Source organism: Salmo salar, chromosome ssa22 (genome assembly GCF_905237065.1).
Source record: "Salmo salar chromosome ssa22, Ssal_v3.1, whole genome shotgun sequence".
NCBI lineage: Eukaryota > Metazoa > Chordata > Actinopteri > Salmoniformes > Salmonidae > Salmo > Salmo salar.
The window spans coordinates 32016266-32030940 of NC_059463.1; the positions used below are offsets into that span (position 1 = coordinate 32016266).

Here is a 14675-nt window from a genome sequence, read left to right on the forward strand (position 1 = left end):
ACCTGGTTATTTTCTGGAAAATATTCAACCCTAATGTGAAGGAAGTTAAAGTGGCAGGGCAGCATTGGGAAGAGACGGACTGAGGGTTCAGAATTCATTAGGGGCCATTACAACATGACTGGACGGAAAAACATTTCTTTGTAGACATGATTAGATGGAAAGACATTTGTTTGTACATTTCTGGTTAGATAAAATAACATGCAGTAGTACAGTATATCATGAATTATGGTAAGTCCACGGCACATCGGAAACAGACACAATTCCACATAACCATAAGAGTCTGAATCAGTCTAATTATCTGAGTGAAGATGAAAATGAAGACATATTGACATGTCCTTCACTTTTTCAGCCAACTTCTACATCCTTCCTGGGCAGCTGGATGCTCTGCTGTGTGGAAACAGCTCAGACTCAGGGTGAGTCTCATGCTCTATTACTACAAACCAACTTCCAGTAAGTTGGAATAGCCGCCATACAAGAGAACAACTGAGAGCATAATACTAACATAACTAGGACGTTCACACAAAACATAAATTGGAAGATTTGCTTGAAAATCATGACTCCCCCTCCTCCCCTCCGTTCGTTCCTTCCTTCCTCCCAGGCGGTGCCCTGAGGGCTACACATGTATGAAGGCCGGGAGAAACCCAAACTACGGCTACACCAGCTTTGATAGCTTCGGCTGGGCCTTCCTCACTCTCTTCCGCCTCATGACCCAAGACTTTTGGGAGAACCTCTACATGTTGGTAAGGCCGAGTTTGTCATAGACAGAAAATGTATACCGGAATAACTTCTGCTTGTAATGGCGCAAGCAGTGTAATTCAATGCAGGCGGCTTATACAGTATGAGCAGCCGGAGAGCATTGAAACCAAACTGATGGATTGAGACAGCTCTATCTTGTTCTTTTGAGCTGGGGACTGTCAGTTCAGCAGTACTGTCCTTTAATGATTAATTTGGTTATTAAAGTTGGTATTTCTGCCCTGTCTACAACATGGAAAGAAACCACCATCAAACTTACAGTACATGACAGTGAATCAGCAAATAGCCTCTCAGCACTTACGCTCTCTGGGTTTCTTTGCCCTTTGAATTTGACCAGCAGGTTGGTGAAAAACAGGCATCGGGCGAATCAAAAAGTCAAATTGTGGGTCGATGACTGATTCCTGTCAAGGACTGGTCTATCTCAGAGTTGAATCTGATATCTGGTGTTCGGTCGTAATCTATGTCACACCTGCAGGCAAATTTACATTTACAGGGGTGTATCCTAAAATAAATATGTAAAGTGCTCAAAACAAATTAAGTTAGTTGGGAAAGACATTTTGTAGATAAAACAATAAGTAGCATATTGTTTTTAAACGTGTGCATGTTTTTCTCCTCTGACAAAACAAAAGCTGATTCAAAGGGGGAGTGGCAGATTAAAAAACACTTCTGTGGTAGGATACATACTGTATTAGTATCCTCGGTAAAAGGTGGCTATTGAGGAGGGGAGGACACTCTTATAATAGCCTTGTTTTCTCCTAATTTTGTATACCTATTGATGTAGATTATACATGTTCATAACGCATAGAGACAGGCTTTCATATTCATGATCGTAGGCTTGTATAGCCTACATTTCACAAGTGCAAAAAAAGTGCACACACACACCCCTGGTATAGACGTGCCAGCACCCATTCCCAGAGAAACCCATTGGTTGACGTTAAAGCACTGCTAACAGTGCCACAGATAGAAACACCATGCATTGACAGACAGGCACAGGGAAGTACCTCAACTCTGGAGAAGCATGGGAGAATACAACTCCAATAGAAAAAGCTAAATACTGCCACTCTGAACAGTGAATGAATCAAGATGATCATGTTTATTCATTGTGACCATTGTAACTGTATATGTTGTTTCTCCTTGTTTTCCGTCTTTCTCTTTCTATCATTCCTCCTCTCCCTCCCTTCCAGACTCTGCGAGCGGCAGGGAAAACCTACATGATCTTCTTTGTGTTGGTGATTTTCGTTGGATCGTTCTACCTGGTCAATCTGATCCTGGCTGTGGTGGCCATGGCCTATGAGGAGCAGAACCAGGCAACAATAGAAGAGGCCGAGCAGAAAGAGGCCGAGTTCAAAGCCATGCTGGAGCAGATCAAGAACCAGCAGGAGGATGCACAGGTTAGTCCCTCCCTGGTTAGCCTGGGTGGTGAGGCGTCTGTCTGTCTGTCTAATTGCTGGGTCTGTGTCTGTCTGTGTAAGTCTCACTCCCTTCACCTCTCCCTTCTCTTACCTGTTCTGTCTTGCCACTCTTCAGGATGCCCAGGTTAGTCACAGACTGGGTGTGGGTGCTGTCTGTCTGTCAGTCTGCCTGTCTGTCTTTGTAAATTCTTATCGATTTCATCATTTTGTTTAATACACAAACCACAAAATTGTAGCTTATGTTAGTAATGTCAGTTAATGCTACTCAGCTGTACTTGTGCCAAAATCAGGTGTTTCTCATCCTAAAAGGGTGTTTTCCATGTGATAACGTATTAGTGAGCCAACCTGTTTTTAGGACTTTAATATCCATGACTTAGCTAAACCTGTTTTCTCATGGCTTTGTCTTGTTCCTCTGCAGAAGACATATGCTATAGCCTACTGAGTAACTCATGCTCCATGCTTCATGCTAAGATATTGTTGAGCAAATATTCAAATCATCAAAAAGTGATTTGAATCAGAGTAAACAAATCAAATCAGAATCGATAAGAATAATTGGGGTCAGCCCTAGTCCATCTGTCTGACTCCCTTCACTTCTCCCCTCTCTTATCTGTCCCCCACCTCCTCACCCTCAGGCTGCTGCCATGGCGACCTCGGCGGGCACGGTTTCGGTGGGCGACGCGGTAGAGGGGGGAGACGCAACGGAGGGCGGTGGACAACTATCACGCAGCTCCTCCGAGGCGTCCAAGCTCAGCTCCAAGAGCGCGAAGGAACGACGCAACCGCAAGAAGAAGTCACGTCAGAAAGAGGAGGAGAAGAAGGAGAAGGGAGAGAAGGGCGAGAAGGTCGACCACGAGAAGCACGTTAAGTCAGAGTCGGACGACGGCAGCAAGAGGAGCATCTTCCGTTTCCCGGGCAGCCGGCTGGGACGCAAAACGTCCATCATGAACCAGGTAAAATCTAGCACGAGACAATAAAAGATAAACAATTTCTTCACATTTTACTGTTACACAAAGTGAGATTCATATGAATAAAGTTTTTCTTTTTTGTCAACGATCTACACAAAATACACTAATGTCAAAGGGGATGGAAAAACTCAACAACAAAAAAATGTATTATAAAAATAAATCACTTGTATATCTTGAGTCAATGTAAGAAACAAATTTGGCAGCGATTACACCTAAGTGATTTGCACATCTGGATTGTGCAATATTTGCGCATTACACTTTAGAAAATTCTTTAAGTTCTGTTTAGTCGTTGATCATTGCTAGACAGCCATTTTTAAGTCTTGCCATGCTTAAGCAGATTTAAGTCAAAACTGTAACTAGGTCACTCAGGAGAATTCACTGTCTTGGTAAGTAACTCCAGTATAGATTTGGCTTTGTGCTTTAGGTTATTGTCCTGCTGAAAGGTGAATTTGTCTCCCATTGTCTGGTGGAAAGTAGACTGAACCAGGTTTTCCTCTATTTATCGTGAAAAACACCCCAGTCATTGCGAATATCAAGCATACCCACAACATGGAGCGTGAGAGGTTCCTTTCTGTATCGGCCACTGTTGTCATGGCATCGCTGGGGTCTAAGGTGGTTTCTGCTTCACCGGAGTCTACGGTGGGCTCTGCTATTCCTGTCATTTGTGGGGGGCTAGTTAGAGGAGCCCCTGGTGGGGCTAGGGTTGGACTGAGGGCTCCGGCTTGAAATGGACAACAGCCATCAACCATTATTATGGGAAGCTCATGGTTAGATTGGTGGAAGTCAGAAATACCTGTACACTTGGTTTTCCTGGAGCTAGGGTATATTGGAAGTCATGCCCACCATCAAGAAACAGATTCCTGCTCTGAAAAGAGTTGTGTTGCATATTGGGTCTAATGATATTATGCGTGTGAAATCTGTAATGCTAAGAGACAATTTCATCCAGCTCTTAGAGAATGCTCAGAAATTAGCAGAACATATAATTGTCTCGGGCCCAATTCCATCTCCTCGCCGTTGTGGGACTGACTATTTTAGCCGTCTTTGGTCTCTTCACCAGTGGTTAATGCGTCTGACCGAGGACTTGGGCATGTCCTTCGTTGACAATTTTGACTCCTTCTGGAATAGGCCTGGCTACTTTGTGAAAGACAGAATTCACCTTGGTGAAAATGGCCCCCGGCTGTTGTCATCAAACATTGGAAAGGTTCTTGGTCAACTAAATTGATGTGAGGACAATATTAGCATTACATGTAAGTCCGTTTTTACCATCTCCTCTTTAGTCACTGTGAGAGTTCCACATGTTGTATCTGAAAGTGGTGACATGCCTAATGGTGCTAACTGTGGAAATATAATTGTTATTCCTACTTTGTTTTCTTTTCCTAAAAGGTGTAATCCAATTTGAGTCTCCTGTTTTTCTGGAATCTCAAAGTAATCTGACTTGTATTGGAACTCTGTGTGATTTGAAATGCAGAAAAGGTTTGACATTTTTACATCTTAACATTCGTAGTTTATTACCTGAACTGGATCATGTCAAGATCTGGGCCTCTCAGGCAGACCCTGATATTTTTATTTTATCTGAAACCTGGTTGACTGATACTCTGAGGTTGCTATGGATGGTTACAATGTGTTTAGGGCTGATAGGAAAGGCAAAGGTGGTGATGTTGCTATTTCCACGAAGAATCTTATTTCTGTGTCTCTGTTAAAGAAAGGCTACCTCCAGTCCTAAACAATTTGAATTGTTGGCTTGAAATCTTCAGTTGGTTTCAAACTAAAAAAATAACAGTTATATGAATCTATTGTCCACCCTCTGCCAAGATCTACTAAACAAACTCACTGATTTAATTGCCATTTTTACTACCCCAGAGCTGTTGATCGCTGGAGATTTTAATATTGCATGGGGAACGAAGGTTGCTGACTGTTTAAAGAATTTTTGTACTAATCTAAATATCACCCAGCTGATTACAAAGTCTACTCGTCCTAACTTAAAGGACCCTATGAAATCGACTTTGATTGACCTCATATTTACAAATACTCCTTAGAAATATGCTGGGAGTGGGGTATTTGCTTTGGATATTAGTGACCACTGTCCCATTGTATGTGTCAGGGATATGCGGATGCCTAGATCCAAACCTTGTTTTATCAACAAGAGGAATTTTAAACATTTCAATGAACAGGCATTTTTTTGTGACTTTTTATTTAGTTGACTTTGATTGTATTGCATCTATACCTGACCCAGAGTTGATTCTGAACCACTTCGCAAATGTTTTCAATTATATTGTAGATAAACATGCTCTTTTAAAAAAAACTGAGAATTAAAAATAGGTCTTGCCCTTGGTTGTCGAGAGCTATCTGTAGTCCTACACAACAGGCATGTTGCCTGGGACAAAGCTAGATTCACAGACTCGAGCCCAGACTGGCAGTCTGTCAGGCAATTGAGAAATATGTGTGTAAAACTAGTTAAAAAAGCAAAATCAGATTATTATGTTAATACACTATCTGAATGTACAGGGAACCCAGCTACATTTTGAAAAGCTGTTATGTCACTGAAGGGTTGTGTCTCTTCTCTCCACAATACATTTATTTGGATTTTGGCATTATTACTGACAAAATATCATTAATGCATTTAATCACCATTTATCTCTGCAGGATATATATTTGAATGTATTTCAAAGCCAGCTCTTGAAAAGAATAGTTTGGAGGTTGATGGTGAAAATCTATTGAATGATACTGAAAATGCTGGGCAGGAGTTTTCTTTTTGGAAATTCACTGATAAAGAAGTCCTGGATGCTTTGCTAACATTAGACAAAAAAAACACAGGGGCTGATCATTTAAGTGTGTAGCTCCCTTTATTGCTGGGCTCAGCAGCACATAAGAGTGGGGATACAAGTGATTTTGACAACTATCGCCCCATTTCAAGATTACCTTGTTTAGCTAAGATTCTTGAATCCTTGGTTAATGTACAGCTTTGTTGCTTTTTATCTGATAATTGTATTTTTAATATAAACCAATCAGGATTTAGGCCTCGGCATAGTACTACCACAGCAACCATGCTAGTTGTTAATGATCTTGTCAATGCCTTGGATGCTAAAAAGAGCCCTGCTGCCTTGTTTATTGACCTGTCAAAGATGTTCGACACTGAACTTCTTCAGCAAAACAGAATGATATCAAAAATAGGTCTGGGATATAAAGCCTGTTTATGGTTTCAAAATTATTTTAGCGACAGAACTCAGACCATCTTGACCGATGGGATTTAATCAGAATTTCTTGAGATTCAAAAAGGTGTTCCTCAGGGTTCGATTTTTGGGTCCATTATGGTTCACCTTGTATATTAATGACATAGGAAAAACTGTTAATACTTGTAACATTCATCTCTATGCAGATGACGCAGTTTTATATTCCTGTGCCGCCACAGTGCAGCAGGTCACTCGTGAACTTTGATTCAATTCAGAAATCACTTACAGATCTTAAATTAGTGTTAAATACAAGTAAAACCAAGCTTATGCTGTTCTCTAGGTCACAAAATGTTGACCATGAGGACCTGCATATTTGCGCTACAAATGGAGCCCAAATTGAGCTTGTTTCTCAATATAAGTACCTGGGAGTCTGGATTGATGACAAGAAGCTAAGATCCAAGAGTTTTTATTTTTTATTTAAATAAATCATGCCTCAGTATTGAAAATAGGAGAAAAATTGTTCATACAACGCTTCTCCCTGTATTGGATTTTGGTGATATTGTTTACATGCATGCGGCACCCTCTGTTTTAAAACCCTTGGACGCAGTCTACCATTCCGCAATTCGTTTTATCACAGGGGACAATTTTAGGACTCATTGTAGTCTGGATAAAAATATGGGCTGGATCTCTCTGTCTGTAAGAAAACTGCATTCTCTTTTATTTATTTACAATGCAATCTTACAGGAACTTCCTTTATATATTACTTCATTAAGTTAAGAATAACAAGTTACCAAACCTGTTTTCAGGAATGGATAACACTAGAGATCCCTTCAGTCTCCACAGATTTAGGGAAAATCTGCGTTTTGTTTTTCTGCCCCTAATTTGTGGAACAATCTGCGGCGTTCACTGCAGTTAGATGTGCTAGTGCCACTCAGGCAGTTTACATTATTGATTGAGGACCCTCTATGTAGTTCAATGTGATTGCTTTAATTAAATATGTTTATTATGTTATTGTGTGCTGAATTATATATTGTTTTATACACGTGTATGTTTTATTATTCTGTTTTTATTGTAATGTATACAGGGCTCTCTTGTGAAATAGATTTTTAATCTCAGTGTGACTCCCTGTTTAAATAAAGTATAAATAGAAAATAAATGCTTTAAAATATGGAGAGTGTTACTCATTGCTGGATTTGCCCCAAACATAATACTTTGTATTCAGGACAAAAAGTTAATTCCTTGTCACGACTTCCTCCGAAGTCGGCTCCTCTCTTTGTTCGTTCGGCGGTCGACGTCACCGGCTTTCTAGCCATCGCCGCTCCATTTTTCATTTATCCATTTGTTTTGTCTTGTTCCCTGCACACCTGGCTTTCATTCCCCAATCACACTACATGTATTTATTCCTCTGTTCCCCCTCATGTCTTTGTGTGAGATTATGTGTCATGTTTGACTCACTATTTCTGGTGTGTGTTTATTCCGTGTTTTATTTCACGAGGTATGTTTATTTGCTTGTACATATTATTGTGACTGTTTGCGCGTTTGCACTTTGGCATATTGGCTGGAGGCTGTCTTCGACCATCCACCCGAAGGAAGAGCGGCGGGGGAATGGCTCTTCCATTTGAGGCAGGGGATGAGGAGCACACTGGAATTCTGGACCTTGGCCGCCGGAGCAGGATGGAAAGACGGGGCCCTCATCGACCACTCCGATGCAGCCTGCGCGAGGACGTCCGACGGTAGTTGGCCTGCAGGGATGCCACCATCACTTTTGACCAACTGGTGGATCTGTCCCTCCGGTTGGATAACCTGCTGGTCACCCGTGGAGGGGGCTCTGTCGGTTCCATCTTCCAGCACCCCTGCTCCGGTGTCCATGGAGCTGGGAGGGGCTGAGCGTAGGGAGGCTGGAGGAGGGGCCTTCACGTGCACCATATGTGGCCGCAGAGAGCACACTGCCAGTCGGTGCCGGGTTGGTCCCTCTGGGAGTCGAGGCAGCAGGCAGGGCACTCTGGCGTCACCCCAGGTGAGTCTGCACCACTCTCATCCAGAGTCCTCTGTTGTCCACCTGTTTGTACCTGTTTGTTTTCCCCACATTCCCAGCATAAGGCACTCGTCGTTTCAGGCGCAGCTGGGAACTTTATCGACAGAACGTTCGCCCTTAGTTTAGGGATCCCCATTATTCCTGTGGTTAGACCTTTCCCGGTACACACTCTGGATAGTCGACCATTAGGGTCCGGGTTAATCAGGGAAGCCACGATCTCCCTGGCCATGGAGATGCAGGGGGGTCACGAGGAGAGAATCAGTCTCTTCCTCATTGACTCTCCTGCGTTTCCCTTGGTACTAGGCCTTCCCTGGTTGGCTGGTCATAACCCCACCATTTCCTGGCAACAAAGGGCTCTCATGGGGTGGCCGCGAGAGTGCTTGGGGAGGTGCTTAGGGGTTTCCGTTGGTGCTACCATGGTGGAAAGTCCAGACCAGGTCTCCACCGTGCGCATTCCCCCAGAATATGGTGATTTGGCTCTCGCCTTCTGTAAAAAGAAGGCGACTCAATTACCACCCCATCGAAGGGGGGATTGTGCGCTAAATCTCCTGTTAGACGCTGCACCTCCCAGGAGTCACATGTATCCCATGTCGCAAGCGGAGACGGCGGCTATGAAGACATATGTCTCTGAATCCCTGCGTCAGGGGTACATTCAGTCCTCCACTTCACCCGCCTCCTCGAGTTTCTTTTTTGTGAAGAAGAAGGATGGAGGTCTGCGCCCGTGCATTGACTATCAAGGTCTCAATCAAATCACGGTGAGGTACAGTTACCCGCTACCTCTTATCGCCACGGCGATTGAGTTAATGCACAGGGCTTGCTTCTTCACTAAAGTGGATCTCAGGAGTGCGTACAACCTGGTGCGTACCTGGGAGGGAGACGAGTGGAAGACGGCGTTTAATACCACCTCAGGGCATTATGAGTACCTCGTCATGCCGTACGGGTTGATGAATACTCTATCAGTCTTCCAATCCTTTGTAGACGAGATTTTCAGGGACCTGCACGGGCAGGGTGTAGTGGTGTATATCGATGACATTCTAATATACTCCGCTACACGCACCGAGCATGTGTCCTTGGTGCGCAAGGTACTTGGACGACTGTTGGAGCATGACCTGTACGTCAAGGCTGAGAAATGCCTGTTCTTTCAGCAGGCCGTCTCCTTCCTAGGGTATCGCATTTCCACATCAGGGGTGGAGATGGAGAGTGACCGCATTGCAGCCGTGCGTAATTGGCCGACTCCCACCACGGTAAAGGAGGTGCCGCAATTTTTAGGGTTTGCCAATCACTACCGGAGATTTATCCGGGGTTATGGCCAGGTGGCTGCTCCCATTACCTCACTGCTGAAGGGGGGGTCCTGTACGTCTGCAGTGGTCGGTTGGGGTGGACAGGGCTTTTGGGCACCTGAAAGCTCTGTTTACCTTGGCTCTCGTGCTGGCCCATCCGGATCCCTCTTTGGTGTTCATAGTGGAGGTGGACGCATCCGAGGCTGGGATAGGAGCCGTGCTTTCTCAGCACTCAGGTACGCCACCGACGCTCCGCTCCGTGCTTTCTTCTTGAAGAAGCTCAGCCCGGCGGAGAGGAACTATGATGTGGGGGACCGGAAGCTGTTGGCTGTGGTTAAGGCTTTGAAGGCGTGGAGACATTGGATTGAGGGGGCTAAACACCCTTTCCTCATCTGGACTGACCACCGCAACCTGGAGTACATCCGGGCAGCTAGGAGACTGAATCCTCGTCAGGCAAGGTGGGCCATGTTCTTTACCCATTTTGTGTTTACCCTGTCCTACAGACCAGGTTCCCAGAATGTGAAGGCAGACGCACTGTCCCGGCTGTATGACACAGAGGAGCGGCCCATGGATCAGACTCCCATTCTCCTGGCCTCCTGCCTGATAGTGCCGGTCGTGTGGGAGCTGGACGCGGACATGGAGCAGGCGTTGTGTACAGAGCCCGCTCCACTCCAGTGTCCCGTCGGGCGTCAGTACGTTCTGTCTGCTGTCCGTGACCAGTTGATCTATTGGGCCCACACATCACCCTCTGGTCATCCGGGGATTGGTCGGACGGTGCGCTGTCTGACTGGGAAGTACTGGTGGCCCACCTTGGCTCGGGACGTGAGGGTTTATGTTTCCTCCTGCTTGGTGTGGGCCCGGGGTAAGGCTCCTAGACACCTGCCCAGAGATAAGCTACATCCCTTAGCTCTTCCACAACGGCCTTGGTCACACCTGTCGGTGGATTTTCTAACAGATCTTCCTCCCTCACAGGGAAACTCCACAATCCTGGTCGTTGTGGATCGTTTCTCTAAGTACTGTCGTCTCCTCCCTCTGCCCGGTCTCCCTACGGCCCTACAAACTGCGGAGGCCCTATTTACACACGTCTTCCAGCACTACGGGGTGCCTGAGGATATAGTGTCTGATCGAGGTCCCCAGTTCACTTCGAGAGTCTGGAGGGCGTTCATGGAACGTCCGGGGGTCTCGATCAGCCTCACCTCAGGTTTCCACCTCGAGAGTAATGGGCAGGTGGAAAGAGTGAACCAGGATGTGGGGCAGGTTTCTGTGGTCCTATTGCCAGGACCTTGCTGGGGGAGTGGGCGGCGTTCGTGCCCTGAGCAGAGATGGCGCAGAACTTGCTCCGCCACTCCTCCACTAACCTCTCCCCCTTTCAGTGTGTATTGGGGTACCAGCCGGTTCTGGCACCGTGGCATCAGTCAGACCGAGGCTCCTGCTGTGGATGATTGGTTCAGGCACACGGCAGAGACATGGGAAGACACCCATGGTTACCTCCAGCAGGCCGCGCTGCGCCAAAAAGATCAGTGCGGACCGTCACCGCAGTGAGGCCCCGGTGTTCGCACCGGGGGACAGGGTCTGGCTCTCGACCCGAAGCCTGCCCTTCCGCCTGCCCTGCCGGAAGCTGGGCCCGTGGTTTGTGGGGCCATTTAAAGTCCTGAGGAGAGTGAACGTGGTATGTTACAGGTTACAGCTTCCCCCCGATTACCATATTAACACCTCGTTCCATGTGTCTCTCCTCAGGCCGGTGATGGCTAGTCCTCTCCAGGAGTCTGAGGTGCGGGAGGTTCCTCCGCCCCCTCTGGACATCGAGGGGGCCCCGGCGTACTCCGTCCGTTCCATACTGGATTCGAGGCGTCGGGCGTGGGGCCTTCAGTACCTCGTGGAGTGGGAGGGGTACGGTCCGGAGGAGAGAGGTGCTGGGTTTCGGTGGCGGATGTGTTGGACCCTGAACTGCTGCGGGAGTTCCACCGTCGCCTGCCGGATCGCCCTGCGCCTCGCCCTCTGGGTTGTCCCCGAGGCCTGTGTCGGTGCAACGCTGGAGCCGCGTGTCAAGGGGGGGGGGGTACTGTCACGACTTGTCGGCTCCTCTCCTTGTCCGGGCGGCGTTCGGCTGTCGACGTCACCGGCTTTCTAACCATCGCCGCTCCATTTTTCATTTATCCATTTCTTTTGTCTTGTTCCCTGCACACCTGGTTTTCATTCCCCACTACATGTATTTATTCCCCCTCATGTCTTTGTGTGAGATTGTTTTGTGTTACGTGTCATGTTTGACGCACTATTTCTGGTGTGCGCTTTTTCCATGTTTTATTTCACGAGGTATGTTTATTTGCTTGTACATATTATTGTGACTGTTTGCGCGTTTGCACTTTGGCATATTGGCTGGAGGTTTTCGACGCAGTGGTGTACGTCTGTTGGTTTCTCCTGCCTAAATAAAGTGTGCGCCTGTTCACAACTCTCTGCTCTCCTGCACCTGACTCCGCTCCCAGTACACACACCATTGACATTCCTTTGCCACATTTTTGTAGTATTACTTTAGTGCCTTGTTGCAAACAGGAGGCATGTCTTGCTATATGTTTTATTATGTACAGTATTCCTTTTTTTCCCCTCTGTCATTTAGGTTAATATTGTGAAGTAACTACAATGTTGTTGATCCATCCTCAGTTTTTTCCCATTACAGCCATTAACCTTTTGCTGCAGTGGGCTAAATCAGGGTCACAGAGTGTTTCTTGTTAGTCTTAAAAAAAATCTACTTTGAAACAAAAGTATACACCTCACAAACATTGTCATGGGCAAACAACAAAAAAACACCTGTACCAGATTTATATACAGTGCAATCGAAAGTATTCAGACCCCTTCCCTTTTTCCACATTTTGTTACGTTACAGCCTTATTCTAAAATGTTTTACATGATTTTTTTCCCTCATCAATCTACACACAATACCCCAGACTGACAAAGTGAAAACAGTTTTTTAGACATTTTTGCAAATGTATTAAAAATAAAAACAGTTTGGAACCACCAAGACGCTTGGTACTGGCGGCCCGGCCAAACTGAGCAATCTGGGGAGAAGGGCCTTGGTCAGGGAGGTAACCAAGAACCCGATGGTCACTCTGACAGGAGCTCCAGAGTTACTCTGTGGATATGGGAGAACCTTCCAGAAGGACAACCATCTCTGCAGCACTCCACCAATCAGGCATTTATGGTAGAGTGGCCAGACGGAAGCCACTCCTCAGTTAAAGGCACATGACAAACCACTTGGAGTCTGCCAAAAGGCACTTAAAGGACTCTCAGACCATGAGAAACAAGATTCTCTGGTCTGATGAAACCAAGATTGAACTCTTTGGCCTGAATGCCAAGCGTCACGTCTGGAGGAAATCTGGCACCATCCCTACGGTGAAGCATGGTGGTGGCAGCATCATGCTGTGGGGATGTTTTTCAGTGGATGGGACTGGGAGACTAATCAGGATCAAGGCAAAGATGAGCTGCGCAAAGTACAGAAAGGTCCTTGATGAAAACCTGCTCCAGAGGACCTCAGACTGGGACGAAGGTTCACCATTCAACAGGACAATGACCCTAAGCACACAGCCAAAAGACAACGCAGGAGTGACTTTAGGACAAGTCGGGACAAGTTTCAATGTCCTTGAGTGGCTTAGCCAGAGCCCGGACTTGAACCTGATCAATCATCTCTGGAAGACCTGAAAATAGCTGTACAGCGACGCTCCCTGTCCAACCTGACAGAGCTTGAGAAGATCTGCAGAGAAGAATGGGAGAAACTCCCCAAATACAGGTGTGAGAAGCTTGTAGCGTCATGCCCAAGAAGACTCGAGGCTGTAATTGCTGCCAAAGGTGCTTCAACAAAGTACTGAGTTAAGGGTCTGAATACAATTGTAAATGTGATATTTCAGTTTTATATTTAATACATTTGCAAAAAATTCTAAAAACCTGTTTTTGCTTTATCATAACGCAACAAAATGTGGAAAAAGTCAAGGGGTCTGAGTACTTTCCGAGTGCACTGTACATCACAGAAGACTGAAATATAACAAATCCCGGACAAGCACACCTGATTCCACTTGTCAAATAATCATAAAAACACACGAGAAATAAGAAAAATATTAAATACACAATGAAGTAAGTAAGCATACTATATACAGGAAATATTTAGAAAGTCAGTTCCAATATCATATTTACATGTGCAGGGACACTGGAGTGATGGAGGTAGATATTTATAGGGGTAAGGTGACTATGCAACAGGATATAAGATAAACAGAGTAGCAGCAGCTTGCATGTGGGTGTGCAAGTTTGTAGGGTCAGTATAAATGTATGTACATATTATGTGTGAGTGAAGAAATTATGGAGTGAGTGTTTGTGTGTGTGTGTGTGTTGGAGTGAGTGTGTGGGAGTGTGTAGGGCCCTGTGAGTGTGCATAGAGACAGTGCAAATACTGAAATAAAGGTCAATAAAGATACTAGGTAAACCCGGTCTGCGTAGCTATTTTGTTTGCTATTTATCATATTGCTTAGGGATAGAAGCTATTCAAGACTTGATGCACCGGTACCTCTTGCCGTGTGGCAGCAAGACTATTTGTCTATGGCTTGGATGGTTGGGGTCTTTGACGATTTTCTGGCCATTCTTTTCACACCGCCTGATATAGAGGTTCTGGATGGCAGGGAGCTCAGCTCCACTAATGTACTGGGCTGTCCGCACAACCATCTGTAACGCCATGCGATCGAGAGCAGTGCTATTGCCATACCAAGCAGTGATGCAGCCAGTCAATATGCTCTCAATGGTATAGCTGTAGAACCTTTTCAGGATTTGAGAGCCTATGCCAAACTTTTTCAACCTCCTGAGGGGGAAGAGGCACTGTCGCGCCTTCTTTACCATGCTCAAAGGGATATTCAGTGTTATTTTTACACATATACCAATAAGTGCCCTTTGAAAGGCATTTGAAAAGCTCCCTGGTCTTTGTGGTTGAATCTGTACTTGAAATACACTACTCGAGTGAGGGACCTTTGAGATAATTGTATGTGTAGGGTTAACGCATATTAAAATCTGTATCGGTGTCTTTC

General features: G+C 45.6%; 1 protein-coding gene across 6 annotated transcripts in view; it reads left to right on the forward strand.

Moving 5' to 3' along the window:
• The window catches only part of LOC106583170 (sodium channel protein type 8 subunit alpha), a 118558-nt gene that overhangs the window by 59326 nt on the left and 44557 nt on the right, over positions 1-14675 (forward strand). For 4 of the 6 annotated variants that reach the window (XM_045705343.1, XM_014167045.2, XM_014167047.2 and 1 more), the window contains 5 exons: positions 350-413; positions 599-740; positions 1938-2144; positions 2281-2289; positions 2798-3115. In XM_045705343.1, coding sequence (XP_045561299.1) covers positions 350-413; positions 599-740; positions 1938-2144; positions 2281-2289; positions 2798-3115 — 740 coding nt within the window. The remainder of the gene's footprint in view (positions 1-349; positions 414-598; positions 741-1937; positions 2145-2280; positions 2290-2797; positions 3116-14675) is intronic. The other 2 variants (XM_045705344.1, XM_014167048.2) reach the window with 1 other exon arrangement.